The sequence below is a fragment of the Cervus canadensis genome, chromosome 24 (genome assembly GCF_019320065.1).
Source record: "Cervus canadensis isolate Bull #8, Minnesota chromosome 24, ASM1932006v1, whole genome shotgun sequence".
In the NCBI taxonomy this organism is placed as follows: Eukaryota; Metazoa; Chordata; class Mammalia; order Artiodactyla; family Cervidae; genus Cervus; species Cervus canadensis.
In genome coordinates this window covers 9,881,907-9,908,673 of record NC_057409.1, presented here as the reverse complement: position 1 = coordinate 9,908,673, position 26,767 = coordinate 9,881,907, and the positions used below count along the sequence as shown (strand labels likewise).

The 26,767-nt window shown below is 59.4% G+C and overlaps 2 protein-coding genes across 9 annotated transcripts; one reads left to right on the top strand and one right to left on the bottom strand.

The window, feature by feature from the left end:
* The first annotated feature begins 1,307 nt into the window (after positions 1-1,307).
* On the top strand, positions 1,308-14,525 carry MAP3K6 (mitogen-activated protein kinase kinase kinase 6). 8 transcript variants are annotated; one of them, XR_006265176.1, is made up of 30 exons: positions 1,308-2,071; positions 4,241-4,380; positions 4,469-4,492; positions 4,771-4,961; positions 5,077-5,245; positions 5,566-5,672; positions 6,047-6,217; positions 6,319-6,431; positions 6,839-6,998; positions 7,198-7,360; positions 7,437-7,556; positions 7,668-7,717; positions 7,800-7,895; positions 7,995-8,082; positions 8,165-8,298; positions 8,687-8,814; positions 9,057-9,193; positions 9,821-9,926; positions 10,422-10,579; positions 10,682-10,874; positions 10,978-11,116; positions 11,417-11,576; positions 11,732-11,908; positions 12,409-12,514; positions 12,785-12,956; positions 13,042-13,154; positions 13,280-13,350; positions 13,448-13,530; positions 13,907-13,983; positions 14,207-14,267. XR_006265176.1 is itself a non-coding variant. In XM_043445480.1 (29 exons), exons 1-29 carry the CDS (start codon positions 1,729-1,731, stop codon positions 14,416-14,418), a joined length of 3,939 nt encoding a protein of 1,312 aa, XP_043301415.1. In that variant the 5' UTR covers positions 1,308-1,728; the 3' UTR covers positions 14,419-14,525. The 8 variants fall into 8 exon arrangements, 5 of the variants coding, with proteins under 5 accessions (XP_043301415.1, XP_043301414.1, XP_043301418.1 ...); XR_006265175.1 differs by having other exon boundaries at positions 13,277-13,350; XM_043445480.1 differs by lacking the exons at positions 13,448-13,530; positions 14,207-14,267 and adding an exon at positions 14,286-14,525.
* A 152-nt stretch (positions 14,526-14,677) lies between these two features.
* Positions 14,678-23,598, bottom strand: SYTL1 (synaptotagmin like 1). The gene is made up of 15 exons (XM_043445484.1): positions 23,471-23,598; positions 21,162-21,384; positions 20,025-20,173; positions 19,753-19,825; positions 19,632-19,677; positions 19,099-19,183; positions 18,432-18,535; positions 18,154-18,267; positions 17,773-17,939; positions 17,412-17,508; positions 16,684-16,842; positions 16,333-16,411; positions 16,114-16,213; positions 15,119-15,324; positions 14,678-14,904 (listed from the first exon to the last, which is right to left on the bottom strand). Exons 2-15 carry the CDS (start codon positions 21,344-21,346, stop codon positions 14,765-14,767), a joined length of 1,704 nt encoding a protein of 567 aa, XP_043301419.1. The 5' UTR covers positions 21,347-21,384; positions 23,471-23,598; the 3' UTR covers positions 14,678-14,764.
* Positions 23,599-26,767: the final 3,169 nt, after the last annotated feature.

Sequence of the window (26,767 nt, the reverse complement as noted above, 5' to 3'; positions counted from 1 at the left end):
TTTCAGTTCCATTCAAGGAAGATCTTCCTTCCAGTCAGGAAGATTGACAAGTTGACCTCAAAAGGTGGTGAGGCTTCCGTCCCTAGAGGTTTGCAAGTCGAGGCCAGAGGAACATGGAGTAGCAGACATGGAAGAATTCAAGCATCCACTGACAATATTCTTGGGTTCCCTGGGTCCTACAAGTGGATGGTTTCGTGGTGGGAATTGCACCGGCATCTCACCGGCTCTGTTGTAAGTCACATTTTCATCCTCTGCTACTTCCTGCCTGTTCCATTAGGGGTTAGTTCGAACTCAGTCAAAACAAGGCAGGCACATTTTTCTCCCATGGGGCAACAGGGCAGTGAGACAGCAGTTCCTGAGCTGGCATTTAAGTAGTTAGATAATTTGCCAGAGTCACATTCAAGAAAGTGTTAGAACAATAGTTAAGAGTCTATCTCTGGGTGCACTGGGAAGACCCAGAGGAATCCGGTGGAGAGGGAGGTGGGAGCAGGGATCGGGATGGAGAATACGTGTAAATCTATGGCTGATCCATATCAATGTATGACAAAACCCACTGGAAAAATAAATAAATAAATAAAGGGGAAAAAAAAAAAAAGAAGAGTCTATCTCTGAGTCTGACAGGGAGTCCTGGGCTTGCATCCTGCTTTGTTATGTAGCTGAGTGATCTTGGACAAGTTACTCAACCTCAGAGTTCCCAGTTCCTGATTTCAGAGTCCACTGATGTTTATGCCAGGCTGTGGCCTCACTAATTCCCACTAGAAGGTTATGGATTCTTGGGAATTGGAGCTGGGAAGCCATTGTAACCCAAGGGCTGGGGTTCCTGGGGTTCTCCAGGGAGATGGAGAAACGCTTGCATGAAGATTCTTCTCAGGTTTCATGGTCATGTCCTGGGTGGAGGTCAGGGGTCAGAAGGGCTCCAAAGCAGATTGAGTTCCGGGGAAAGCAGCCCCCTGGCAAAAAAGGCAAAGGACCCAGCTCTGATGCCAAGTCCCATGCTCCTGACAGGCTGGGGAGCAGGCTTCCCCAGTCCAGTCCCTCCCAGCCTGCCCACCAAGGACGCCGAGGGACGGGCTCTCTCCGCCGTGTTTGTTCTACACACCCTGACATCTTTGAAGATCCCTTCTTCCAAAAGATCCCCGCAGGGCAGGGCCTGCAATGCGCTTGGGTCTTAGCTCTGGCCTGGGCACCCATCTCACGAGTGCCTGCTCTGAGCAGTCCACAGTGGTTGGCTGCCCAGGGGCAGAGGCTGTTCCGGAAGCGGCCTGTCTCAGAGGTTCTGGCGGGAGCGGAGGGAGGGAAGAGGCAGTGTCCCGGGCCGCTAGGGAGCGGTGCTGCCCCAAGGCCGAGGGTGGAGCTTTCCCGGTCGGCCGGGAAAGGGCTGGGCCCGGCCTACATGTGGGGGCAGGAGACAGCGACGGCCGGCGTTCCGCGGCGGATCCTGGGTGGTGGGTACCGCTGGCCCGATGCCTGGGGCCTTCCACGTGACTCTGAACTGCGGATCACTGGATGCCCAAGATTCCCAGGACCCAATCCCCGAAGTCAGATCTTCAGGACCTTGCAAGTCAGAGTCCGGATTTTCGCCCTGCACACCAGATTCCCAAACGGGACCTCTGGCCAGACTCCTGACCTCCAGATCCCGCAGGAAATTCTCGATCCCGGAATCTGTTCTCCGCTCCCGTCCCACCCCGGGTGCCCAAAGTCCGGCGCCCGACACCCGAGCGCCCCCGCATGGCGGGGCCGAGCCCGCGGTCCGGAGCCCTGGAGCGCGCCGGCAGCTGCTGGCAGGACCCGCTGGCCGAGGCGCTGAGCCGGGGCCGGCCGCTCGCGGCGTCCCCGGGTCGGGGCTGTGCGCGAAGCCGGCCGCTCAGCGTGGTCTACGTGCTGACCCGGGAGCCGCTGCCCGAGGTAGAACCCGAGACGGGAGCCGAGGCGGAGCCGCTGCCTCTGCGCTGCCTGCGTGAGGCCTGCGCGCAGCTCCCCGGACCGCGGCCGCGACCTCAGTTGCGCAGCCTGCCTTTTGGAACCCTGGCGCTGGGAGACACCGCAGCGCTCGATTCGTTCTACAACGCGGGTGAGCGCGCCCGGGGGGCGGGGCGCCGGGTGGAGCTTAGAGTCTGGGGGCGGGGCCGAGGGGCGGGGCTCAGCGACCCCGAGGTGCGGAGTCGTGGGGGCATAAAGTGAACTAAAGCAGAGGGGCTCGAGGAGGGACCCGCGATAAAAGCGGAGTTTAGGGGGTCTGGAGCGCGGCCAGACTCGGGCAGGGACTTCACGGATCCAGGTCTGGCTCGGGGTTCAGGGTGGGAGCTTAGGAACTCTCGAGTTGGCACCGTGCCTAGGGAGTGGGGCTAGAATTAGGGAGTGGCTGGGAGCGGGGCAGGGTGTGGTATCTCAGGAATGGGATTGGAGAGCTCAGCCTCGGGATGATCTCTCACGGAGCTCATGACGGAGGATCCTGGAGGTGGGACTTGGACTGGGGGAAGGGGCCCCTAATACGTGGGGCTAGAGTTCAGGGGTCCTAGCATACTACTTCCGGGGATCCGGCTGCAAAGGGAAGCGAAGGGCACTAACGGCATTGGATTCTAGAGGCGGGAGCTTGGTTCATGAGGCCCCAGGAGTTCTGAGAAAAGTAAAAACTGTGGTGCTGGGGAAGACCGTCCCCTGGACGGCAAGGAGATCAAACAAGTCAATCCTAAAAGAAATCAACCTTGAATATTCATGGGAGGGAGGTCGCTGATGCTAATGCTGAAGCTGAAGCTCCAATACTTTGGCCACCTGATGCGAAGACCCGACTCATTTGCAAAACACCCTGATGCTGGGAAAGATTGAAGGCAAAAGGAGAAGGCAGGCAGAGGATGAGATCGCTGGATAGCAACACTGACTCAATGGATGTGAATTTGAGCAAACTCCAGGAGACAGAAAAGGACAAGGGGAGCCTGGCCGTTCTGCAGTCCACGGGGTCGCAGAGTCGGGCACGACGGAGCGACTGAACTAGTAGCTCCGGGAGAATCGGCAGAGCTGGGGCGGAACTGGAGGCGGAGAAGGGTCGTCCGGGGGCGGGGCCAGAAAGCGGGTATTCCCCAGGGGGATCACCCCGCCCTCTCGCCAGCTCGGATGCCCCGCCCCGATACTAATTTGTTTATCCAAGAGTTCAGGAACCCTGCTTACAGGATGTCCATAAAACGTTAGCCTAAAAAAAAAAAAACACGTTAGCCTAACAATGAAGGCGGGACTTCCCTGGTGGTCCCGTGGTTAAGAATCTACCTGCAGGCGTGCTCAGTCGTTCATTGGGTCCGACTCTTTGGGACCCCATGGACTGTAGCGCCAGGCCCCTCTGTCCACGAGATTTTCCAGGCAAGAATACTGGAGCAGGTTGCCATTTCCTACTCCAGCGGATCTTCCTGACCCAGGGATGGAATCCACGTCTCCAGCGTCTCCTGCATTGGCAGGTGGATCCTTTACCACACTGCTGCCACCTGGGAAACAGGGGACATGGGTTCAGTCCTTGGTCCGGGGAAGATTCCACCACCTGTGGCAGGGCAACTAAGCCTGTGTGCCACAACTTCTGAGCCCGTGTCAGCCTGCAAGCAGCAACAAAAACCCATCACAGCCAAAAATAAACAAACATCAAAAATGAAGGCTGACTCGACCTTGAGATCACAAAGATATACACAGAATCATAGACGAGCTCACAAATTGTGCATATCTTGCTTCACAAAGGCTGTCACAGACACTGTCCCACACAGAGATACAGACAGCAAGCGACACACTCACAGAGGCACAGTGTTGTACACACACAAGGCAAGTATGTATACACATGTGTATACACCAGCACTGCTGGTGCCGGCCCCTTTCAAGAGACTGCGTTGAGGATCCAGGGAATGGCACGTCTCTCTTTGCACAACTCTTGCCCCTCATATGGCCCAGAACAGGCTCCGGGCTGGTGCACAGCCTCCCCTTGTCTGGGCCCAGGGCCCGTAGGCTCTACACAGTGGGATACAAGCAGTGGGGCCTGGGGAGCTCCACTCCTCTCCTTGCAATACTATAGATATAATTTCTGTACAGCCCAGAGGGACCCTAAAAGGGGGAAACTGAGACCCAGAGCAAAACTGGACTCTGAGTTACATGGGAACGCAGGCCCAGCCAGGATGGATCCCCAGGCTTCTTCCCCACAAGCTGGGTTCGGGACTTGAGGTTTGGGGTTTGGGCTCAGAGCTCAGGGCCTCCACCTGTGTGTCCACAGACGTGGTGGTGCTTGAGGTGAGCAGCTCCCTGGCGCAGCCCTCCCTCTTCTACCACCTGGGTGTGAGGGAGAGCTTCAGCATGACCAACAACGTGCTCCTCTGCTCCCAGGCCGACCTCCCTGACCTGCAGGCCCTGCGGGTAGGTGGCCAGCGGGCTGGTGGGGACCAGCCCAGGGCGGGGGTGGCCCTACCCAGAGCGCCAGTATCTGAATGTCTGTCTCCTGCAGGAGGACATTTTCCAGAAGAACTCGGTGAGCCGAATCCACCCCTCCTCCGCGGTTTCCCTTTGACCTCCATTATAACCTCTGCTCTCCACCATCTTTCCCGGCCTCCTCATTCACCTCTGACCTCTCTAGTGCCCCCCTGACATCCATGTGACCTTTGACCCCCTATTGCCGCCTTTCGTGAAGTGGGCCCCTTCCCTGCTATTCTAATCCCCACGGGGGTGGACCTCTGACCCCTCCACTGCCCCTCTCTAATCTAGTCCTGACCTCTGACCTCCTGATTCCTGGCCTCTCTCCCACCCTAGGATTGCATTGGCAGCTACACGCTGATCCCCTATGTGGTGACAGCCACCGGTCGGGTGCTGTGTGGCGATGCGGGCCTCCTGAGGGGCCTGGCTGACGGGCTGCTCCAGGCTGGGGTGGGCACAGAGGCCCTGCTCACACCCCTGGTGGGTCGGCTGGCCCGCCTGCTGGAGGCCACGCCCACGGACTCTTGGTAATGGGGCCCCCCCTCAGCGAGGGTGCCAGGAGGAGCTGGTGAGGGCAAGGGGGGCCTGGAGCTGAGGGGCAGGCCCTGCCATTCTCTCTCTCTCTCCTGCCCTGGGCGTTAGTGGCTACTTCCGGGAGACCATTCGGCAGGACATCCGGAGGGCGCGGGAGAGGTTCAGCGGGCAGCAGCTGCGGCAGGAGCTGGCTCGCCTGCAGCGGAGACTGGACAGCGTGGAGCTGCTGAGCCCCGACATCATCATGAACCTGCTGCTCTCCTACCGGGACGTGCAGGTGTGCAGGGCTCGAAGAGGCAGGCTGGCCAGTCCAACAAGCCCCAGGCCAGTTTCCGGACCCACTGGAGGCTCTGAGTGAATTATCTGACATCTCCAAGCCTCGGTTTCCTGGGCCGTGGGGGAGGCTGGGCACCCACGGAGGTCTCCCTGTACAAAGCGGTGTCTGTACTTCCTGGGGGAAGTGTGCAGAGGATGGTGGGTGGGAAGGTGGGGTGTTGGGTGGGAGGGGACCCCTGCTCAAGGTTTGCCTCAGGGTCTGTGGGCTGAAGGGACCCCCCCGGAGGCCATGAGGCCAGTGCATGCTGTTCCCTCCTGCAGGACTACTCAGCCATCATTGACCTGGTGGAGACCCTGCAGGCCTTGCCCACCTGTGATGTGGCCGAGCAGCATAATGTCTGCTTCCACTACACCTTTGCCCTCAACCGGTGGGTTGGCAGAACAAGGCTCAGGTCATAGCCACATGGGGACATGGGTCTCTGCTGTGCAATCACTTCAGTCTGCAGGATCACACTGATGTCAAATGGTCACTAGGGTTCTGTTTATGCTGCCCAGGGTGGGGTGGGGTGGGGTGGTGGTGCCGACCTTGGAGTAGTCACAGCCTTCTAAGGCCATGGCTCCTCAGAGTCACTGCAGTCACTTCCATCTGGGATTCCCACCTCTCGGAAAGTCAGCACTGCCCAGAGACACCGCTCTTCTGGGTTCATGATGGTCAGGCCCTTGGGAAGGTCCCTGCTGTTCAGGGTCTTGGGGGTTTCTGGACAGAGAGTGGATCTCCAGCCTATCTTCCCCTTCCCCCTAGGAGGAACAGGCCTGGGGACCGGGAGAAGGCACTGGCCGTGCTGCTGCCACTGGTACAGGTGGAGGGCCTGGTGGCACCTGACCTGTACTGCATGTGTGGCCGTATCTACAAGGACATGTTCTTCAGCTCTGGCTTCCAGGATGCTGGGCACCGGGAGCAGGCCTATCACTGGTAAGGGGCCCAAACAAGTGGACAGTGGGCTGAGCTAGTGGACTGAGGGATGGGGCCATGGGCATTAGTCCAGTCCCACATCACCCCCACCCTCACCCCAGGTACCGCAAGGCCTTTGACATAGAGCCCAGCCTCCACTCAGGCATCAACGCCGCTGTGCTCCTCATTGCCGATGGGCAGCGCTTTGAGGACTCCGAGGAGCTCCGGCTCATAGGTGAGCCCCAATCCTGCACCCCATCCCCTACCCACAGGCGCTCTGAGGGGCTTAGAGAGAGGGCAGGGAGAGAGGACACTGGGCTAGGGCTGGGGCTGACCCATCCCATGTTGGCCTGTTCTGCCTGAACCCACACCTGGGTCCTCGTGCGTATTCTGGACCCTCATGAGCCTCTGAGGCCACAACTGTTCCTAAGCTCACACCTGTGTTCCTTACACACTGAATTCCACGTACACTTGTTCCCACACCCTCACCTGTGCCTGAACTTCTACTCCCACCTGAGATCTGGCCACACCTAGGTTTTCACCCATTTCTATCTTCCTACCCAGGTGACTTTGGTGGCCTACACCTGGCCTTTGCCAAAATCCACAACCACATTCATTACAACCCAGGCCCCTCTCTCCCAGGCATGAAGCTGGGCTGCCTGCTGGCCCGAAAAGGCTGCGTGGAGAAGATGCAGTATTACTGGGATGTAGGCTTCTACCTGGGAGCTCAGATCCTCGCCAATGACCTCACTCAGGTGGCACTGGCCGCAGAGCAGCTGTATAAGCTCAACGCCCCCATATGGTGAGCGGCCCCCTCTGGGGTCCTGGGCTGGCCTGGGCTGGCAGCTTCTGCACCTATATCCCCTGGCATCTAGTCTGAATCCCTTCCAGACCGGTACCCATGGCAACCAATGGCCTGATTCTGGCTGCATCCAAACCAGTCTAGTACCGCTGGCAGTGCCAGTTGGTGCCTGGGCTGAAGACACGCCTGTTGTCTGCAGGTACCTGGTGTCCGTGATGGAAACCTTCCTGTTGTATCAGCACTTCAGACCCACACTAGAGCTTCCTGGAGAAGCCCCCCACGGCGCCCACTTCTGGCTCCACTTCTTGCTACAGTCCTGCCAGCCACTCAAGACGGCTTGTCCCCAAGGGGACCAGTGCTTGGTGAGGCCGTTGGGGTATGGGACCCGGGAGAGGTGCCGGCCCCTTCTGACCAACCCCTCTGCCCTGACTTCTGCAGGTGCTGGTCCTGGAGATGAATAAGGTGCTGCTGCCGGCCAGGCTGGAGGTTCAGGGTACAAACCCAGTGAGCGCGGTGACCCTGAGCCTGCTGGAGCCCAAGAAGCAGGTGAAGTCGCCGGTAAGTCACCCCCTTTGACATCTATGCACCTCTTCTGTCCGGCCTTCCCCCCCATCCCCAGACCCCTCTCCCTGTCCCCAGCACCCCTCTGGGACCCCTTTCTTCTCACAGGACGTTCCCTCCAACTGGACCTTCCTGGTGGCCTCCATCAGCGGCGTCAGGTAAGAGGGGGCCCTGGGGGAGGTGGGGGCGGGGGCGGTGCGACTGGGAGGCCGGCTCACCCGGGTTCTTCATCCCTTCCAGCGTCTCCAAGCGGGATGAACGCTGCTGCTTCCTCTACGCGCCTCCTCCCGCTCAGGACGTCCAGCTGTGCTTCCCCAGCGCCGGGCACTGCCAGTGGTGCGCGCTGCCCCGCGCTGCCCCTGGGTGCGCTGGGCAGAGAGGGCAACAGTTTCTGCCCCAGGTTGCCCTCCCGTCAGTCTTGATCTCCGCCCTCAGGTTCTGCGGCCTGATCCAGGCTTTGGTGAAGAGTCCGGATTCCGGGGCGCCCGCAGAGGAGACGGAGGGCGTTGGGGAGGTGTTGGAGGTGAGGCGGTGGGTGCAGGGAGCTTGAGGAGGGGGGTGGGCCGAGGGTCCCACCGAACCCCTCATCTCACGCGCCCTCGCAGTTTGATTACGAGTTCACGGAGTCGGGCGAGCGGCTGGTGCTGGGCAAGGGCACGTACGGGGTGGTGTACGCGGGCCGCGATCGGCACACTCGCGTGCGCATCGCCATCAAGGAGATCCCGGAGCGGGACAGCAGGTTTGCGGGCGAGGGGGTGGGCCCAGGGCGCCAGGGAACAAGTGGGCGGGGCACATGGGAGGGACCGGAAGTTGATAGGCTCCTGTGGGCCGACTGTAGGCCTCGGCGACGCAGAGGCACACGTGGTCGGGACTGAGTGCTTGAGCTCAGAGAAGCGAGAGTTCGGGCCCCGGGGGCCCAGCCAGGCCTGTGCACAGAACCGCAGGGACCCAGCGGGTGGGCTAGGGTCCGGCGGGGCGTGTGGGCTGGGTGATAAATTGAGGAAGGAGGAGGCGGGGGTCTGGTGGGGTGAGGGGGGAGAATCTACAGGTCTGTCCTGCTGGCACTGGAGTGGGATAAGCGCCCCTGCCCCAAGCAGGCCTGTTAGTCACTCCCTACCGGCCCCCAGGTTCTCTCAGCCGCTGCATGAAGAGATAGCTCTGCACAAACGCCTACGCCACAAGAACATCGTGCGCTATCTGGGCTCCGTCAGCCAGGGCGGCTACCTCAAGATTTTCATGGAGGAAGTGCCTGGAGGTATCTGCCCTGCGTGGGAGGCAAATGGAACTGGAGTTGTGGGGCCTGGGGATGGAGCCAAGCAAGGGGTGGAGAACCCTCCGGGGAAAATGACCCCTAGCCTGTGTGGGTGGTGTGGCCCAGAATTAGCTGAGGCAGTGCGATTGGGTGATGGAAGCTGGGCCATGGCCTGGCCTTCCAGCAGACAGCTGTGGGCTGGACTAAGTGGGTGCCAATTATGGCCCTGGACTGCACTTTCCCAGGCAGCCTGTCCTCCTTGCTGCGGTCAGTGTGGGGACCCCTGCAGGACAACGAGAGCACCATCAGTTTCTACACCCGCCAGATCCTGCAGGGACTCAGCTACCTGCACGACAACCACATTGTGCATCGAGATATCAAGGTCAGCCTGTAGCTGGCTCACCTTGGTGGGAGGTGGGGTGGGCAAGAGGGAGGAACAGAGAGGGCTCCAGACACAGGCTGGCAGTTTAGACTAAGTGGGCAGACACTTTGCAAAAGCTTGGGAAATTCATCAAGAAGGTTCCCTAGGGAAGGAAAGAAGTTCAGATCTGAAGCCAACTTCCAGGATTTCCCTGATTCTTCCATGGGTTAAGAATCCACCTGCCAATGCAGGGGACATGGGTTCCATCCCTGGGTTGGGAAGATCCCACATGCTGTGGGCCAACTAAGCCTGTGCGCCACATCTGAGTCCGTGCGCCCTAGAGCCCATGCTCTGCAACAAGAGAAGGCACTGCAGTGAGAAGCCCAGGCACCGTAACTAGAGAGTAGCCCCCACTCGATGCAACTAGAGAAAACCTGCACACAGCCACAAAGATCGAGCACAGCCAAAAATAAATCAATAAAATGCAGCCAACTTCCAGGGGGACATAAATGGGATGGCAGGGGGAGGGGGTTGAGAGAGGCAGGGTCAGGCTGGGAGTCTCGGGAGATGGGGTCTGGGATAGAGTCTGGTTCTGGCATTCAGGAGCCCAGTCCAATGTGTGCTGAGCACAGTGTCCACTCTGCTCAGGGGGACAACGTGCTGATCAACACCTTCAGCGGGTTGCTCAAGATTTCTGACTTTGGCACCTCCAAGCGACTAGCAGGCATCACACCCTGCACTGAGACCTTCACAGGTAACAGGGTGTGGGGTGGTGAATGGGGCTTGCTGATGTGGGGCAGAGAACTCTTGGGACATTCCAGGGAATGACGTTTCTCCTGGGCATGGAGTTAAAGTCTTAATGGGGGATGGAACCTGGGGCAGGTCACTGAGCCAGGGGGCAATGATACAATCTAGAACTGGAGCTTGGAGAGCTGATAACTGAACTGATTGAGTTCAGTCCCTGAAATGGAGCCCAAAAGTGTGAATGCGGACCAAAGTTCAGAGCAGATGATGCAGTCCAGGATAGATGATGGCACCTCCTGTGGGTGATGGAGGCCATGAATGTGATGGAGCCTGAGATGAGTGAGGAGACTCGGGATAGAGGTTTGATGACCAGGGTAGGTGATGGGAACTGTTTCGGATGATAGAGTTCAGGGTGAAAGCTGGTGGCCAGAGGATAATAGAGCCCCCTGCCACCCCCACAGTGATACAGCCTAGATGAGCATTCCTGCTACTGCTCCTGTCCTAGGGACCCTACAGTATATGGCCCCAGAAATCATTGACCAGGGCCCACGAGGTTATGGGAAGGCAGCAGACATCTGGTCACTGGGCTGCACCGTCATCGAGATGGCCACAGGTCGCCCACCCTTCCACGAGCTAGGGAGCCCGCAGGCTGCCATGTTTCAGGTGAGATCCTCAGGGCCTGGCTTATGAGGTGGGGTGGGGGCAGACTGAGTCCCGAACACCTCTAAATGTGTCCCTTGTTCCCTGCCCCTGCTCCCTTCCCAGGTGGGCATGTACAAGGTGCATCCGCCAATGCCCAGTTCTCTGTCAGCTGAGGCTCAAGCCTTCCTCCTCCGAACTTTTGAGCCCGACCCCCGCCTCCGAGCCAGTGCTCAAGCGCTGCTGGCAGACCCCTTCCTGCAGCCTGGGAAGAGGAGCCGCAGCCCTGGCTCCCCCAGACAGGTTCTAAGGTCCTCAGGTACTAAGTGGGTGGAGGGAGTGAATACCCTGGGGTGAGGGCAGCGGAGGTCTGGACGGATAGGGCTCAGGGGCCCCGACTGATGGCCTTGTCCCTCCCTCAGAGGCGCCATCCGCCAGCCCTGCTCCTTCAGCGGACTCCGCCTCTCAGTCCCAGACATTCCCGCGCCCTCAGGCACCCTCTCAGCACCCTCCCAGTCCCCCTAAGCGCTGCCTCAGTTATGGGGACACCAGCCAGCTCCGGTGAGCACCCAGGGTCCCAGGGTGGGTTCGCTTCATCTGGTTTTGTCCGCGGGGGACTCCCTCCAGCAAAAGCCCTTCTTTTGGACCCAGACACTTGGGCCACATGCAAGCTTGGCATTAGGTGCTGTCCTCCCAAACGCCCTTATTGAAGTTTTCTGTGCCTTCTCGATACTGAGTTCATCTCTTTTATCCCTGTGAGGTGGGGGATAAAAGTTAAAGCCAGGATTCAGTCTTCTGGGGTGGAGGTGGCTGGGTGGTGTTGCTGCCCTTCCTCCATCGGCCACTCTTCACTGCGCCCAGGGTGCCCGAGGAGCCTGGTGCTGATGAGCCCGCGTCCCCTGAGGAGAGTTCGGGGCTGAGCCTCCTGCATCAAGAGAGTAGGCGCCGGGCCACGCTGGCCACGGTACTGGAGCAGGAGCTGCCGGCCCTGGCGGAGAGCCTGCGCCTGGAGCAGGAACAGGTGGGCGGCTCGCCCCAGCGCCCCCTGCTGGTCGAGCCCCGACAGGACGCCTGCTTTTCCTGCTGACAGCCTAGCTCCCACCCCGCTCATCCTCCCATGAGCATCTCTTCTGGCTCGTCCGTAAACTCGCTGAGGACCCTTCTCTTCCTTCCCAGGGTCCCCGTCTGGAGAGGAGTCATGTGGAACAGCTACTGCTCTGCCTCAGGGCGCACATCCACACTCCCAACCGTCGGCAGCTGGCCCAGGAGCTGCGGGGACTGCAAGAGCAGCTTCGGGCTCAGGGCCTTGAGCCCGAGCTTCTGCAAGGACCACTCTTCGCCTTCCCGGATGCGGTGAGGGAGCCCTTTTACAGTACGGGCTGCCCAACTTCCCAGGTGGTGCTTGGTGGTAAAGAACCCACCTGCCAATGCAGAAGGCATAAGAGACTCGGGTTTGATCCCTGGGTTGGGAAGATCCCCTGGAGGAGGGCGTGGCAACCCACTCCAGTATTCTTGTCTGGAGAATCCCATGGACAGAGGAATCTGGCACGCTACTGTCCATGGGGTCACAAAGAGTCGTACTCAGGATGAAACAACTTAGCACGCATGCACTCAATAAGGGGTAGTGAGCTCCCAATGCTTGGGCATGTGCAAAGACTTGATGTCGCAAGATTCCGCGTCTTCCCCGTGAAGATAGAGCCTTTGGGAATGGGACGCCTGCCCAGTCCTAGCTGCTCTGACCCTCCTTTGATCCCAAGCCCGCCCACCCTACTTGGCTTTCTAGGCTTTTCCAACTCAACTCCACCCCTACTTGAGGCTCAGCCGTCTCAGCCGCACCCTCCCTCCCTCTCCAGGTGAAGCATGTCCTCCGCAGGCGCCAGATCCGCCCACACTGGATGTTCGTCTTGGACTCGCTGCTCAGCCGCGCTGTGCGGGCAGCCCTGGCCGTGCTGGCCCCAGGTGGGCGGAAGGGCGGAGCCTACCTGCCTGCCTGCCCGTGGGGCGAGGGTGTGATCCTTGGGGGCGTGGCAAACACCAATAGGGCAGGTGGGGGCGTGGCCACCGAGGCCCAGCCTAGACTCGGCGCCAAGGAGGGGGACGTGGCCAAATGGACATCTCCCAGGCTGACGCGGCCTGGACGGTGCCCAGAGTCCCGTGTCTTTTGCCGATGTTGGGGTCCTAAATGGGCATTCTCGTCCTACCTGAGTTCAACCCCCCTCGGATTGGCAGAGGCGGAGAAGGAGGCGGTCCCACCGAAGTCGGAAGAGGCCAATAACACAGAGGAGTCCGAGCCCAAGCAGCAGGAGACCCCAGCCGAGCAGAGCCCTCTCCTGGGGGAACCGGAGCAGGGCACCCCTTCTCTGATGGTGCAGCTGGGCCTCTTGCGAGCAGAGACCGATAGGTACAGTTCTGGGGACTTGCCCATAATCTCTGCACAAGCTTCACCCCTACTCCCCCTCCATTCCGTGGGCTTCTGCCTTCAACAGGCTTCGAGATGTTCTGGCTGAGAAGGAAAGGGAATGCCAGGCCTTGGTGCAACTGGCCCTCCAGCGGGTCAATGGGGAGGCCAGGACCTGTGCCCTGGCTTCAGACCCCCCAGGTGAGCAGGACCAGGCTGGTGAACATGAATGGTGGGTGGGGGCAGCTTCTTGGCCAAGGCACCCTCGGGTTCAACCTGAATGTGACTTCTCCTTCAACCTCAATATGACTTCTCCCTGACAGCAGCTCTCACGGTGGACCAGGGCCTGGTGCAGTGGCTACAGGAACTGAATGTGGATTCAGGCACCATCCAGACGGTGAGGGGAAATGTGCTGGTTGCCCCTGATACCCACCAACCAAAGACTCCTCTTATGCCCATCTTTCAGTTCTTCTCCCTTTCTCCGTCTGATGCAGAGAATCTCAAAACTGAATGAGCACTTTGTATACCCCTGGTGGCTCAGATAGTAAAGAATCTGCCTGCAACGCAGGAGACCCAGGTTCGATCCCTGAGTTGGGAAGATCCCCTGGAGAAGGGAATGGCTACCCACTCCAGTATTCTTGCCTGGAGAATTTTGTGGACAGAGGAGTCTGGTGGGCTATAGTCCATGGGGTTGCAGAGTCAAACATGACTGAGTGCCTAACACTATCACTTTACTTTTCCAAACCCCATCGTACATATGAGAAAACTGAGGCACAGAAAGGACTGCCCTTGCATGTTGGTAGTATTGGGTTGGCTAAAAATTCATTCAGGTTAACTCGAATGAACTTTTGGCCAACCCAATAACCCAGAGCTAGTTCTTGGATCTTTGGACCTAGCTTCCTCTGATTTTTACCTTTCCCTGTTTCTGTGTGGGGGTCTCTGTCTACAACCAGCTACTGAACCACAGCTTCACCCTCCATGCCTTACTGACCTGTGCCACTAGAGATGACCTCATCTACACACGCATCAGGTATGTCCTGGCCCTCGAGGGATAACCCACACACATGGCCTCATGCTGGCCAGATCCTGACATCACCCCACCCCACTGTTACAAGCCTGTCTGGGCTCCTCCCTGAAAACTACTGGGACACCAGTGTCCACTAGGGACAGAGGGGGCATCACGCAGACAGTGGCTACCAGAGAGCACCCAGGGCCGCCTTCTGGCTGAGCCTCACCGAGCCTGGTACCCCCAGGGGAGGGATGATATGCCGCATCTGGAGAGCCATCTTGGCACAGCGAACAAGATCCACGCCAGTTACCCCTGGCCCCCAGGAGGCTGAATGAGGACATCCGAGGCAGGAGGCCAGACCCAAGGATGGATGAATGGAGGAAACACAAGAGGCTTCTGACATACCTGCCCCAGGACCCAGTGGCAACTGGAGGAGGCCAGGTGGGTGGGTGGTAGGGTAGGGGCCAGGCCTCTAGCCCCAGTGGGGAGAACCAATCACAGACGTGCCTCAAGCTCACGAGGGCCACCAGGCAAAGACTATTAAACAATACTTTTGTACCCCTGGGCCTTGGCAATGTCTGAAGTATGGACAGGGGTCCTAGGACCAGCTCCCTGAGGTCTTTATGTCTTGAGTCTAAAATTCCTTCCTCTGGCCCCCTTCACTTTCACCACCAACCCCCTCCCCCATCCCAGGCAGACATCAGCCTCCTTGTTGCCCTCAGAATAGACTTTATTTTTTAGCCAAGGGAAGGCCCTGAGATGGGGATCCCAAAAGAGGGGTTTTGTAGAGCATGTAGGGCAGCTATGTCCTGGGGGCCAGGTTGGTCCTGAGGGGCAGAAGGCCATCCACCCACTCACATGGCCGCTCCAGGAGGCTTTGCCACAGCCGCCTCTCCTCATGTGTGGAGTCCATCCAGGGCACCTGGAGCCCGTAACTGCTGCCTGGGTGTAGTGGGCGGGGGGAAGGGGTGGAAGGCATGGTCACGTTGGACACCCCAGATCCTGAGGAACACTGCCTGGTCCCTGGTCATGCCCCACCCCACCCCCCAGTTCCCAGTGGACACCAAGCTCAGGAAAGGACAGAGACCTGCCCAAGGCCACACGCTGAGCCCCTGCCTCTTAGCATCAGGTCCCCTCAGGGCTCTTCCCCACTCACCGGTGCCCAGGCTGAGGCGTGTGCCCCCCAGCTGGCGACTGCCCAGGGCCCCATGGTCCCAGAGGGAGAGCTCCGCACAGGCCTGGCGCAGGTCAGCAGGCCCAAAGCCATCATAGACCATGGTGTGATTGAACATGGGGTTGAGGCTGCGTCGCACCACCCTTGTCCGCTGGCGGCTGGCCCGGCTATCATCAGGCAGCACCGAGCTGTGGGGGAGGTGGGCTGACGTCAAGTGGCCACCCCCTCACACTCCCCAGCACCCACCGGTCACCGAGTCCTACCCACACTCCCTCGCAATGTCCATGTCCTCTGGTTCCTGCCTGAGAACCGGCCTCAAACCCTTGCTGGGACCTTTGCTTCGATCTCCTGCTTTTAAAAAGTACAACTCCTATCCACAGGACCCCAGAGTAATGTCCCTGAAATGCCAGTCTGCTGCTCCTCAGCTCAGTCACCTTCAAGACCACCCAGAAGTGATTTCCAAACTTTTCTAAAGCAGGCGCTTGAAGCTCTTTCTGCAAAACAAAATATTACTCAGAAGTACAAAACCTAAGGGGAAACCAAAGCCTCTGGTTGAACCAGGGCTGGGAGCTCAGAACCTCATGGGCCCCGCCTCTGTTTTTTTCTCTGAGGGTGGAGCAGCAGATGCAGGCGCCCCTAGAATTCCTCTGGTGCTTACTTTGAAAACCACTGAACTGCAAGGAAAACCACAACCTGGTTTTCCAGGTCCTCCATGGGTGGGCCCCCAAGACCAGCCAGGTCTCAGTCTCAGCTCTCCAGCAAGTCCTATAGGCGCCAGTCACTGGAATGCAGCTGCTGGAAGGAGTCCTCACTCTCCTGACTCGAGGCCTTTGCTCAAGCGGTCCCCTCCACCCCTGCTCAGTGGTCAAAGCCCAGAGTGGGGGTAGGGGGGAATCAAGAGTGGGTGCATGTTGAAGGTGGGGGCGCTCCATTGCAGGAGAAAGGAAGGGAAGCCGGGAAGTGGCGATGCCCCTCACCATTGTACGAAAGTATCTGGGGACCCTGAGCGCAAAGGGATGAGATCCTGAACCTCCTTCACCCAGAAGTGCAGCTCCCCGCTCGGGGGCAGTCCCGGACCTGCGGAGAGACTCGGCTCAGGCCCTGGCCCGGGGACAGCATCCCCTCACCCTTGCGGGACCCGGGTTCCCCGCCTCTCCAAGCCCATCCGGCTTGGCCCCTCGGGGGCGGTCACTCACCCTCGGAGCCAGCGGGGACGTACTTGAGGGACAGAGAGAGCAGCCCGCGGCTGGGAAGGTCGTCGGGAGAGGGCGGGACCTGCGAGAGGCGGGCTTGTCAGGGTTTGGGGACGAGGTCCTAGGGAAAGGAGGGGGGCGGAGTCCCCAGAAATTGGTGGGGCGTGTCTCTGGGGCGGGGCTCCGAGAGAACCGCCTGCGGAATCCGAGAGCCACCCAAGCACCAGCCGTCGGAGACCAGACTTCTGCATGGGGCCGTTAAGGTTTCGAGGGCGAAGGGGACTTGGGGAGAGCCCGGTGGGTTAAAGGCGGGAGATCTGTGCCGGGCTCTCCCCACGCGGGCCAGCTGCTCACTCGGGGCTGCAGGGGGAGCCAGGTGGGCTCGGAGTCCCAGTCCCACGTGTTCAGGGGCACTTCGACTTCGCCCAGAAAGATGTTGCGACCCAGGCTTTCGCGGTGCCACACGGACAGGCTCAGCACGCGGCCCCGGAGCTCGGTCTGCGGGACAGAGTACTGGGGACAGGAAAGAAAGAAAGGGGAGTCTCTCAGTCGTGTCCGTGAGGTCTTTGCGACCTCATGGACTGTAGCCTACCAGGCTCCTCCGTCTATGGGATTCTCCAGGCAAGAATACTGGAGTAGGTTGCCATTTCTTTCTCGAGGAGATCTTCCTGACCCAGGGATTGAGCCCGGGTCTTCCGCATTGGAGACAGACGCTTTGCCCTCCGCGCCACCAGGGAAGTCCGCTGGGGACAGGAGGTGCACTTAAATGGAGCAGCGTCGAGGCCGCGGCCTCAGTGCTGTCGGAGTGTTCGCTGGGGCTTATCCTACCACGCTCCTTGCCGGAAGGAATCCTGGGGAGCCCCAGACGGCGTAAATGGGGGTCTGGACTAGCGCCGTGCCCACCTCTAGACCGACATGCCGGCGGGTGAGTTAAAAGCGAGGCCCTCCCTGCCGTTCCTCCCGCAGAATGGAGGATTGGAGCGACCAGGAGTGACAGTACCATGTCTACCCCTGCCCCGCTGGGCTCGCAGGAAGGGGGGTTCGGTTCATTAATGGGGCCTGCCCCGTCGTCGAAGCCTCACCCGGAGAATCTCGTTGAAGACCGGGTTCAGATTCCGTTTCTTCACGGTTGTCTTGCGCTTGCTCTGCTTATCCGGGAGGAGGTAGCTTTTGACGTAGCTGGAGCGGGGGAGGTGAGGAACGGAGGTAAGGAGGGGGGGCTTTACCCTTCCAGCCCCTTCCAGCACTTGCTCCAGCCACAGCCTGGAACGCGTGGCAGGCCTCGTGCCGCGCTTTATAGGAGTTAAATCATCCAACTCCTGCGTCTCCCAAGAAGGTTATTCCCATTTTGCAGATGGGGAAACTGAAGCCAAGAAAAGCGGCGCGGTTGGACGGACAGCGCGGCCCCCTTAGCGCCCCAGCCTCGCGGGGTCGGGCACTCACGGGTCGGAGCGGCGGCGCCGTGCGGCGGCCAGGCCCTGGCACTGGATCACGTGCACGCGCAGCTCGGCGGCTCCCGGCTCGTAGCGCAGCGCGAAGTGCACGGAGCCACGCACCTGCACGGCGCCCGCCTCCGGCTCCCCTGACAGGCTCATCTGGCTGCCGCTCAGCTGCGGACGGAGGGTGGGAGGTCAGGGCTGGGGACCTGGGCTCACGTCGGCGCTGGGGAAGCCGAGCGCCGAGAGTTCAGATCGCGGGAGTTGGGGGTCGGGGGGGGGGGGGAAGTGAGGTCAAGGGAGGGGTTATGCAGGGGTTGCGTGTTGGGATACGGGGAAAGGAGGCTTCCCCACCCCCACCCCCAGACCCTGTCCCTCGTCCCCTAACCGTGGAGGAGTTGAGGCTGGACATGGAGGAGCTGCTGCTGAGCATGCGGTCGAACGAGGGGTCGGTCCCCGGGGTCTCCTCCCCATTCTCCAGCATCTCAGACGCCGCCTGGGTCTTAGGAGGGGGGTAGGTGACTAAGTGACCGGGGCGCCCCCGTAACCCCTCGCCCCTCCCGCGGCGTTTCCCGGTCCCGCACAGCTCGCAGCCTCGGGCAGAGGTGCTCCCCGCCCAGAATCCGCTCCGGGTCTTGAGAGCAGCCGCGGGCCTCTCCCGCCTACCTGGGCAGGCGGGGGCTGCGGCTCCTCCTCTCCCCTCGACGGCGGCTGCATCTCCGGGTCCGCCTCCTCGCCGGCGATGACCGGAGGGTGCCCCAGGTCAGGGGCTGGGAGGGGCACAAGCTGCTCAGCGAGCCCCTCCCTTGCCCGCCCGCCAACCCGCCCCTGAGCAAATTTGGAGGGACTGGTTTACCAGCCAGGTTCAGGCCCCAGGGCTGCCCTGCGGTCGCCCGTGGAGACCACGCCTCCCCGCCCACAAAACAGGAGAAAGGTGAACACAGGTGTTTGGGGGTCACTTAGAGCTGTCTCTGGGCTTTCCTGGACTGTGTAGCCTGCCAGACTTCCCTGTCCATGGGTTTTCCAGGAGCATCGCTGTCTCCTGCATTAGCAGGCAAACTCTTTACCGTCTGAGCCACCAGGGAAGATCAGATGGTAAAGAACCCGCCTGCAATGCGGGAGACCAGGGTTTGATCCTTGGGTTGGGAAGATCCCCTGGAGGAGGGCATGGCAACCCACTCCAGGATTCTTGCCTGGAGAATCCCCGTAGACAGAGGAGCCTGGCGGGCTACAGTCCATGGGGTCGCAAGAGTCGGACATGATTGGGCGACTAAGCACAGCACGCATAGAGCTGTCTCTGATCCCCCAGCCTCCCTGTGCTTTGAACACACACCTCCCGGCTCATCTTCTTGGGCTTGGGGCTCCTCCTCCTGCTCTGAAGGCTTTGTGGGGACACATGGTGAGGAGACATCCGGTCCCTGAAAGAAGCAAGGGGTAGAAGTCACAGTGGGGACTGGTAGTGAAGGGGTCAGAGGTTATGATGGGGTCAGAGGTCAGAGGCTTCAGCTCCAGATTTTCCACCGCCCTCAGGGCCGAGCCAGCAGCCAGCTGCAGGACCAGTCTGGCCCTTTTACTTCACATCCCTTCACACTTCAGGAACTGCCCTGCCTGACTCCCAGGGTCCCCAGCGGTGGCATCTGAGTCTTGGACCTTGCCCAGTTCTGTCCCCCACCCCACCCCTAGTAGCCAATTCGGTTTCCCTTAGAGGCTGGGCCCAGAGCCCCATGTGACAGAGGAGGAGGACAGAGGCCTAGCCCAGGGTCTCCCAATTAATTCGCAGTCTGGGTTCTTTTCCCCCGCACACCCCACCTCCGCTCCAGAGACTGTACACGCACTCGTTAGCCTGTTGAATCACTCATTACTCACCTCCGCCTCGCTGAGCCTCTCTTGGGGGCCCTCGTCTACGGAGAGCCTGGGAGGAGGGAGAGGTGTAGTCAGGGATGGGCCGACTGGGAAGCACCCGCCACTGCCTGCCACACCTCCTCACCTGGGCTCCAGGGCCTCTTCAGTCTCTTTCCCTGCAGCCTCGGCCTCCCCATCGCTGCCTCCAGCCTGGTCTCCTGCACCCAGGTGAGACGTTCTGTGAATCCCTGTTCCTGGGATGTCTGGCCCTTGGAGATGCCCACCCACTCCCCAGAGCCCATGGCAGGGCGGTGCCCACCCAGAGTCACATAGTACCAGGGGCCCCCTCTCCTTGTCCACATATACCCAGTGACCTGGGCTGCACAAGGCCTGCCCCCTCTGGGGAGCTCCTCTCACCCCTGCAGCCCTTCTTTCTGCGGATAGAAGCTCGGACCAGGTCAGAGCCGAATTGGGCGTGCTGGTGCCGCTGGGAGCGTGCTTCCTGGAACCAGTCCCCAGTTAGGATCTTCAGCTGCCCAGGGTCTGCCAGTGATGCCCGGAGCTTGCTGGAGGATGGGGGAGGACGTGGCGGTCACCGCTTATGCAATCAAGCATTCTTGCCACCCACTCTGTGTGCCAGGCCCTGTACCTGGGGCCAGGGATATAACAGTAAATCAGACTTGGTCCCTGCTTTGGAGGTGCTCGGGTTGGTGGGAGACTGAGTCTGGAATAAACCAGGACTACTATAATGTTGTAGGAGTCATATGTATGTAAGAGGGTCAGCTTTGCCTTTGAGAATCCTGGAGAGCTTCCCAGAGGAGGTGACATTTGAATTTCTTCTTAAAGGACAAATTCAATTCTCCAGGTAGAGAAGGAAATTATTTATTCTTCACTAAATGACTGTGTATAACCCTTCTTAACTCTATGAAGTAGGCTCCTTAACCCCATTTTACAGATGAGGAGAGCGGTGCTGGTGAGGTCCAAGGTTATAGGCTAGGAGGTGTCTGTGTGTCCCCAAACACTACTGACAAGTCCCACGCTCCTCTTCACCATTTTATTCCAGGCATGAGGGAAAGCACAGAAGTGAAGGGTGTGTTTGGGGACTGTGGAGCGACTGAGTGGCCATAGCATTACACTTTGAGTATGTCAGGTGGTGGGGTTTACTGGTGGAAGGTGAGATGGGAGAGGCTTCCAGAGACCAACCAGGGAGGCCTTGTGGACCACAATTCTGAGCTTGTCCCTGACGGGATGCTGAGGTTTCAGGAGTGGATACCAAGAATAGATCTGGACAGTTCTGGCTGCAACATGGCAGGTGGACCCGAAAGGGCGAGACTGCAGGCAGGGAGGCTGGCAGGGAGTGGGTGCATCATGCTGGGAGAGGTGATGAGCTGAGGCCATGGGCCTGATGGCCAAGCGCCAAGTAGACCAGGGGGCCAAAGCAAGGCCTACTGAGATTTCTGACGGGCTGCACCTTGAAGGGACAGGGTGGGGGCCACCTGAGCACCCCCAGGGCCAGAGGCCCCTTTCTCCAGGGCTTCCCTTGTTCTGCCTTACCTGACCCGTCCCTCCTCCAGCTGGCGCAGGCGGGCATCTCGCTTCAGGACCTCGGCAATGGCCTCCTGCTCCTCCTCTGTCAGGAAGCTGAGATCCAGGAGCCCATCGGGCTCTGGCTCATGTGCCATGAGGAGGCCAGGCAGGGACCAGAGCCCCTCTGGAGCTGGGTGGCCCCTCTGGGGCATCAGCCGGGGCAGCGCCCAGGCTGGGCACACGTGGCTCCCTGGGGGCACACCAAGGGTCAGGGCACATCCTGGAGCCAGCTGCCTTTTTCTGCCCAAATATACAACCCTGTGATGGGCAGGGTACAAGCCCAGGAAGGCTGAGATCAAGGTGGCTTGAGAGGTACTCATGGACACATGCTTACAGAGGCCCATGAACATACTCAGGGACACACTTCAAGACATGTACAAAGACATGTGTGTACACACTGATACATGTAGATACACTTGTCCCCAGTGAGACGTACACCTGGTCACGCATGCACACTGACCCTTGTATAAAAACAGGCACATGATATCTGGTCCCACATAAAGGGCCCTAGGCGGTCATAGACCCAAATCTATGTGCAGACCAAGAGATGTACCTCACACCTCCTCACACCTGCACACAGGCAGGGGCATACAAGGGCAACAAGGACCACAGATGGCTTCACCCTGGGAGCAAAGGCGTGTCCCTAGATACCTACAAATCACACAGACTTCTGCACACACATACTGCACCCCCCCAAACCGGATTGTGACCTTGAAGCTAGGGACCAGGGCCTCCCCCCTAAAGCCAGAATTGTGCACACAGCAGATGGTCAGTAAATGTTTGACTAGTTAAATGCAGAAATACACCTGCACACACATGGGGAATACACACACACACACAGCCAGACACATATCTGGCTTGGGAAACACAGGCTCACACACATATCTGCTTGGCACTCTGCCCTGGGAATCTCCCTACCTGGGTCCCTCCCCTCCACCCTTCACCCCCACCCGGCCCTGGCCCAGTGGGCCTTCCTGTCTGAGGCAACCTCCTCCTCAGCCCACAGCCCAACTTCCTCCCCCGGAGGTAACCGCAGCACCCACTCCCCCTGCGGCCTCCAGCCCAGGGATGCCCCTGCTGCCAGCCCTGCCCCCTGACCTGGAGGCCCAGGCCACTCTACTCTGACTGCATGGGATCCCCACACCCCGGCCTGGATCTGGCTGGGGTCTTGGCGGTGGAGGCTGAGTGCTGCAAAGCAGCTTGGGTACCATGGTGACTCCGGAAGGAAAACATCTCTGCAGCCCCGAGGGGCGTGTGGACGTGGCAAGGGGCCCGCGACCGGGCCTGAGCCCACAGGGCGGGGTGGTCTCTCCTGTCCTCCCGCTCCGCCAGTCCCCTCCCTCCCGGGGCACCAGGCAGGGCCAGGGTGGGGCGAGGACGCTCAGTAGGCAGGTCCTGGCTTGTGTCCGCGCTCTGTGCCCTCCCAGCTGAGTCAGCGAGCCCGTCAAGCAAGCCCCTGCCCCACCCTCCCAGGGGAGGTGGGTGGGTGTCTCGATCAGGTGTCCTGTATGACGCTGGGGAAATGCCTTGTGCCCCACGCTAACAGCATTTCCTGAACGTCTACCATGTGCAGGTCCGGGGTGTTGCAGACGCAGGGTTCGGGGCTCCTCTGGGGCCTGGCGTGTGAGCCCCTGTGTTACCTGGGGTCGCTATGAATCTCTGCTCTCGGCAGGCGCCTGCATACCGTGGGCCTGGGCGCCTGTGTGTTTTGTGGGTGTGAGTGTTGCAGCTGTGTGTGTCTCTGGGCGTCATGTCACAGCGTGCCGCTGCAGAGGGGACTGTCGTCTGGGTGGTGTGTTCTGTGACCTTCTGGTGACAGCGGAGTGGGGTGTGCGCCTGTGTGTGTATGTGTGACGGGGCTGTGTGTGGCGGTGGGTAGCCTGGTGCCCCGGGGGCTACCCAGTGTGTGTGTATGAGCGTGGAGGCGGAGGGACGGTCTGTGGAATTGACTCTACTCTGGTCCTGAGGTTGAGGGCTGGGCTGTGGGCTTCTGAGCCCAGGGTCCCAAGCAGCGCGCCCCTCCCTGCAGTCCCTTCTGGTCTCAGAGGCAGAATCCAGCCTCTGGCCCTCCCCATGGTTCCAACCCTCATGGGACAGACCCATTGGTCAGCTTAAGTGTCTGTCCGTTTGTCTGTCTGTTTGTCTGGTTGCTCCAGTCCGAGACACGTTCCACCTCCCCTCTACACACTGAGATCCTAGAGGGTGCTCAGGATGCCAGGTGGAAGTGCCCGCCCCTCTGGGCACAGGCAGGGGACCCCCAGCCCAAGGTGTATTACCTGTAGGGGTCCAGAATGGAGGGGACGCCTTTGTGAGGTAGCCCTGGCTCCCCTGGCCGTCAAGTTCAGGGACCAGGAGAAGAGCAGTGAGGGCCTAAGGCTGACTCAACCGGCAGCCCAGCAAAGTGGCTGCCCCACGGAGGAGGAGGAAACACCTTCTCACAGGGCCCGATGCAAAACCGGGCCTGGACTCCTGGCTCCCCAGGGGTGCAGTCTTGGCTTTCAGCAAACCCAGAGCTGATCTGGTCGGTGGGAGAGGCCCGGGGCTTGGCCCCAGCTCCTGGGCAGACTTCCTCTGTGACTCCTGTAACCCGAGCTGGCTCTCACCCCTCAGAGCCTCGGCTGCCTTTTTCTACAGAATGGGTTGCAGCCCCATCCTGCCCACTAAGGAGCTGATAGAAACTTGCTTTGAAAGCAAAGTTAGAAACCTTTCTGAGAACAAGGGCAGTGGAAGGATTGCACACGGCAGCCAGATAACCCCGAAGAGTTCCTGCTCTGCCGCTGTGTGACCTTTAGCAGGTCTCAACCACTCTGAGCTGCAATTTCCTCCTATGCAAAGTACGGGCTGCAGAGCGTGAAGAACCTCTAAGGGAGATGGAAGTGCCTGGAACCAGTTGGCACAGTTACCAGGTCCTCTGGCCAACATAAGGCCCTTTTGACAACCGCTGTCCCTCAGTGTCCACACATGCGTCCCAGGAAGTGCTATTACCCACCCCGTATCTATTAAATGGGGATAATAATCCCTCCTCAGATGGGTCTCACTAGAGTGCAGTGAGATTCCTACAGGCCCTTAATAAACATGTATATGCATGGGTAGATGCAATAGCCATTGAATGTCCACTGTGGGAGCCGTCACTTTGATGCCAGCCTCCTCTGCCAAGTCTCCCCAAATGGAAGGCGAGTGGCCAGCAGCACCCTCACCCTTGCCCATTATTCTGTCCTGGCTCCACCCAAGGATGCTTCTCTATTCCACTTCTCAGCTTTCACCCTGGAAAGCATCAAACTTCGCTGTCTATTCTGGCTTCCATACTCTCTTCCTCTTTCTGATCTATCCTAGCATCTGTGACGCTCCTCTCTTCTCAACCTCAATTCCTCTGTACCCTTCCCACCTCTAACTTTCTGTTTCCACGTTTCCATTTCTGTGACCAGCCCTCCTGTCCTGGCCCCCAGGCCTCCTGACACTTGCTGCCGCTCCCCAGGCTGCCCCTCTTTCCCATCTGTCCCCCACCTCCGCCACCGTCCCACTGGCCAGGTTTCCGTTCCTGTTCAGTCTCTTCTGGAAGCCTCTTCCTCCTTGCCTCCTGGCCTCCACCCTCAGCACTACCCCCAGCCCTTTATCGCCCAGCTGTCAGAGGGCTCTTTTATCTGTCATTCCTCAGCTTTGGAAGCTGCCAGCAGACAGCCAGGGGAACCCTCTGACCCTTTTAACAAATCTACTCCAAGCCTGCCCAGCCGATTCTTATCATCTCCCAAGACAGTCCATCCTCCTTTGGGCTGCCCGGCCCCTCGGCCGACCCTCAGGACCCCTGCCTGGCTTTGACTGGTCCTACATCCTTAGAGCCCACTGACAGGCGCTGCTTCCTGCCCCTCAACACCCCCCTGCCCCCCACTTGGTCCACGTGTGCTCCCAGCTCAGCTGCAGAACTCCTTCCCCACCCGCTGCCACTCCGCGCCTCTGCACTGCGGCTGGTCTCCAGGCAACTCCAGGCTAAGAGGCCCCGGACCTCGGCTAAAATTCTGGCTCTGCCACATGGCTCCCGTGGCCTTGGATCAATGACAGTCTCTCTATAGCCTCTATCCCTTTATGAAACAGGGACAATGGCAGCCGTCTCATAGAACGATTGTAAGGAGGTTCCTTTTTCTTGCCTCCAGCATCCATTCTCCCTCTTCCTGGGCTCCAGCGGGGCCACCTCGCAGGGTGGTTCCAAGTGGGGGGCTCGGGAGCCCCGGTTGCTGCCTTTGAACGTGGCTCCACGCTTCCTACCTCTGTGACCTTGAGCAGATCACAGCGCTTCTCTGTGCTTTTCTTTTTCAAAAAAACATCTTTTAAATTTTATTTTGGCTGCCTCGAGTCTTAGTTGGGGCGCATGGGTTCGTTCCTTGCGGTGCATGGGCTCCAGAGTGCAGAGGCTTAGTTGCCCTGCGGCATGTGGGGTCTTAGTTCTCTGACCAGGGATCAAACCCGCGTCCCCTGCATTACAAGGCAGATTCTTAACCACTGGACCACCAGGAAATCCCTTCCTTTTTTAATCTTCAAATGGGGATGACAGCATGTTCCTCATCGAGCTGAGGTGAGGGTAAATGACAGACTTTATCAGCACTTAGTAACCGTTAAGTGATTTTTATGACACCAATTTAGGTCCATCACCACACAGCTGATTTAAAGTTCTGCTGTGTGAAAGCAGGCCTGAAAACTTTCCTGTCCATTCTTCCATTGTGTCCTCTGTACCAGAACTTAACCCCAACCCTTAGGTTGGACCCCAGTATGCAAAACAGATTTTTGAAAATGGGATAGCTCTTAAGAGGGAAGGTGGCACTACCCTAACCCGGAGAACCCCCAGGCTTGCAAACCACAACACTGTAGGGTCTGGGGTGAGCCGATGGACACCTGATCCAGGGCCCAGAGGGCCATCCTTGGGCTTTCAGGATTCTGAGACCAAATCTTTTGCTAGTTCAACTAAAGTGACAACTGGCATAGCGCAAGATTAGGAAAGACTTTGCCAAGGAAGTGGCTTTTAAGCTGGGAAGGAAGGGCATGACTTCAACAGGTGGACAGCAGAGGACCAGAAGCAGGCGGGTGTTGAGAGTGGGTGCTAGCTTGTCTTGGTGGAGACCAGGAGGCACCAAGAGAGACTGCCGGGTCCCCAGGGCCATGAAGACTTGAGGCGCCACGGAGCAGGGCACAGACCTGACCCCTAGGGGTCAGCACCGGGAGCTTGGCAACACGATCCGTGGATACGGCGGGGGCTGGACCCAGGGCTGTGGTCTGTCCTACACTGACTCCCAATCCCACTGCCAAGTTCTTCTCAAAAGGGAATATGGGAGGGGATTCACTATTCGTCTGCCTCAGGGAGACAGCTTCGGGGTGGTGGATGAGGCGTGGTGAGGAACCTCCACAGCTCAGGCTCAGAGCGGGATACACCCGAAGGATGCTGACTCTAAGCTCCAGACACAGCCATGTCCTCGGCAACCAGATCCCTTGCTGGGGGCAGAGGATCCCAAGTTCATCCAGAAGACAGGAGCTGAAGGGAGCTCACATCCTCCGTGAACCCAGGGAGAAAACAAGGACAGGCCTGC

Bases quoted from the DNA above. Each gene is read 5' to 3' on its own strand.
- SYTL1 (XM_043445484.1), bottom strand. From the start codon at position 21,346: ATGCCCCAGAGGGGCCACCCAGCTCCAGAGGGGCTCTGGTCCCTGCCT. The intron at 18,536-19,098 runs GTGTGTGTTCAA...TGCCCCTCCCAG, and splicing joins CCAAGAAGATGAGCCGGGAG to CCCCTGACCTGGGGCACCCT. The intron at 17,509-17,772 runs GTGAGTGCCCGA...CCCCCGCTCCAG, and splicing joins CGGCGCCGCCGCTCCGACCC to CTACGTCAAAAGCTACCTCC.
- MAP3K6 (XM_043445479.1), top strand. From the start codon at position 1,729: ATGGCGGGGCCGAGCCCGCGGTCCGGAGCCCTGGAGCGCGCCGGCAGC. The intron at 7,718-7,799 runs GTAAGAGGGGGC...CATCCCTTCCAG, and splicing joins GCCTCCATCAGCGGCGTCAG to CGTCTCCAAGCGGGATGAAC. The intron at 10,580-10,681 runs GTGAGATCCTCA...CTCCCTTCCCAG, and splicing joins CGCAGGCTGCCATGTTTCAG to GTGGGCATGTACAAGGTGCA.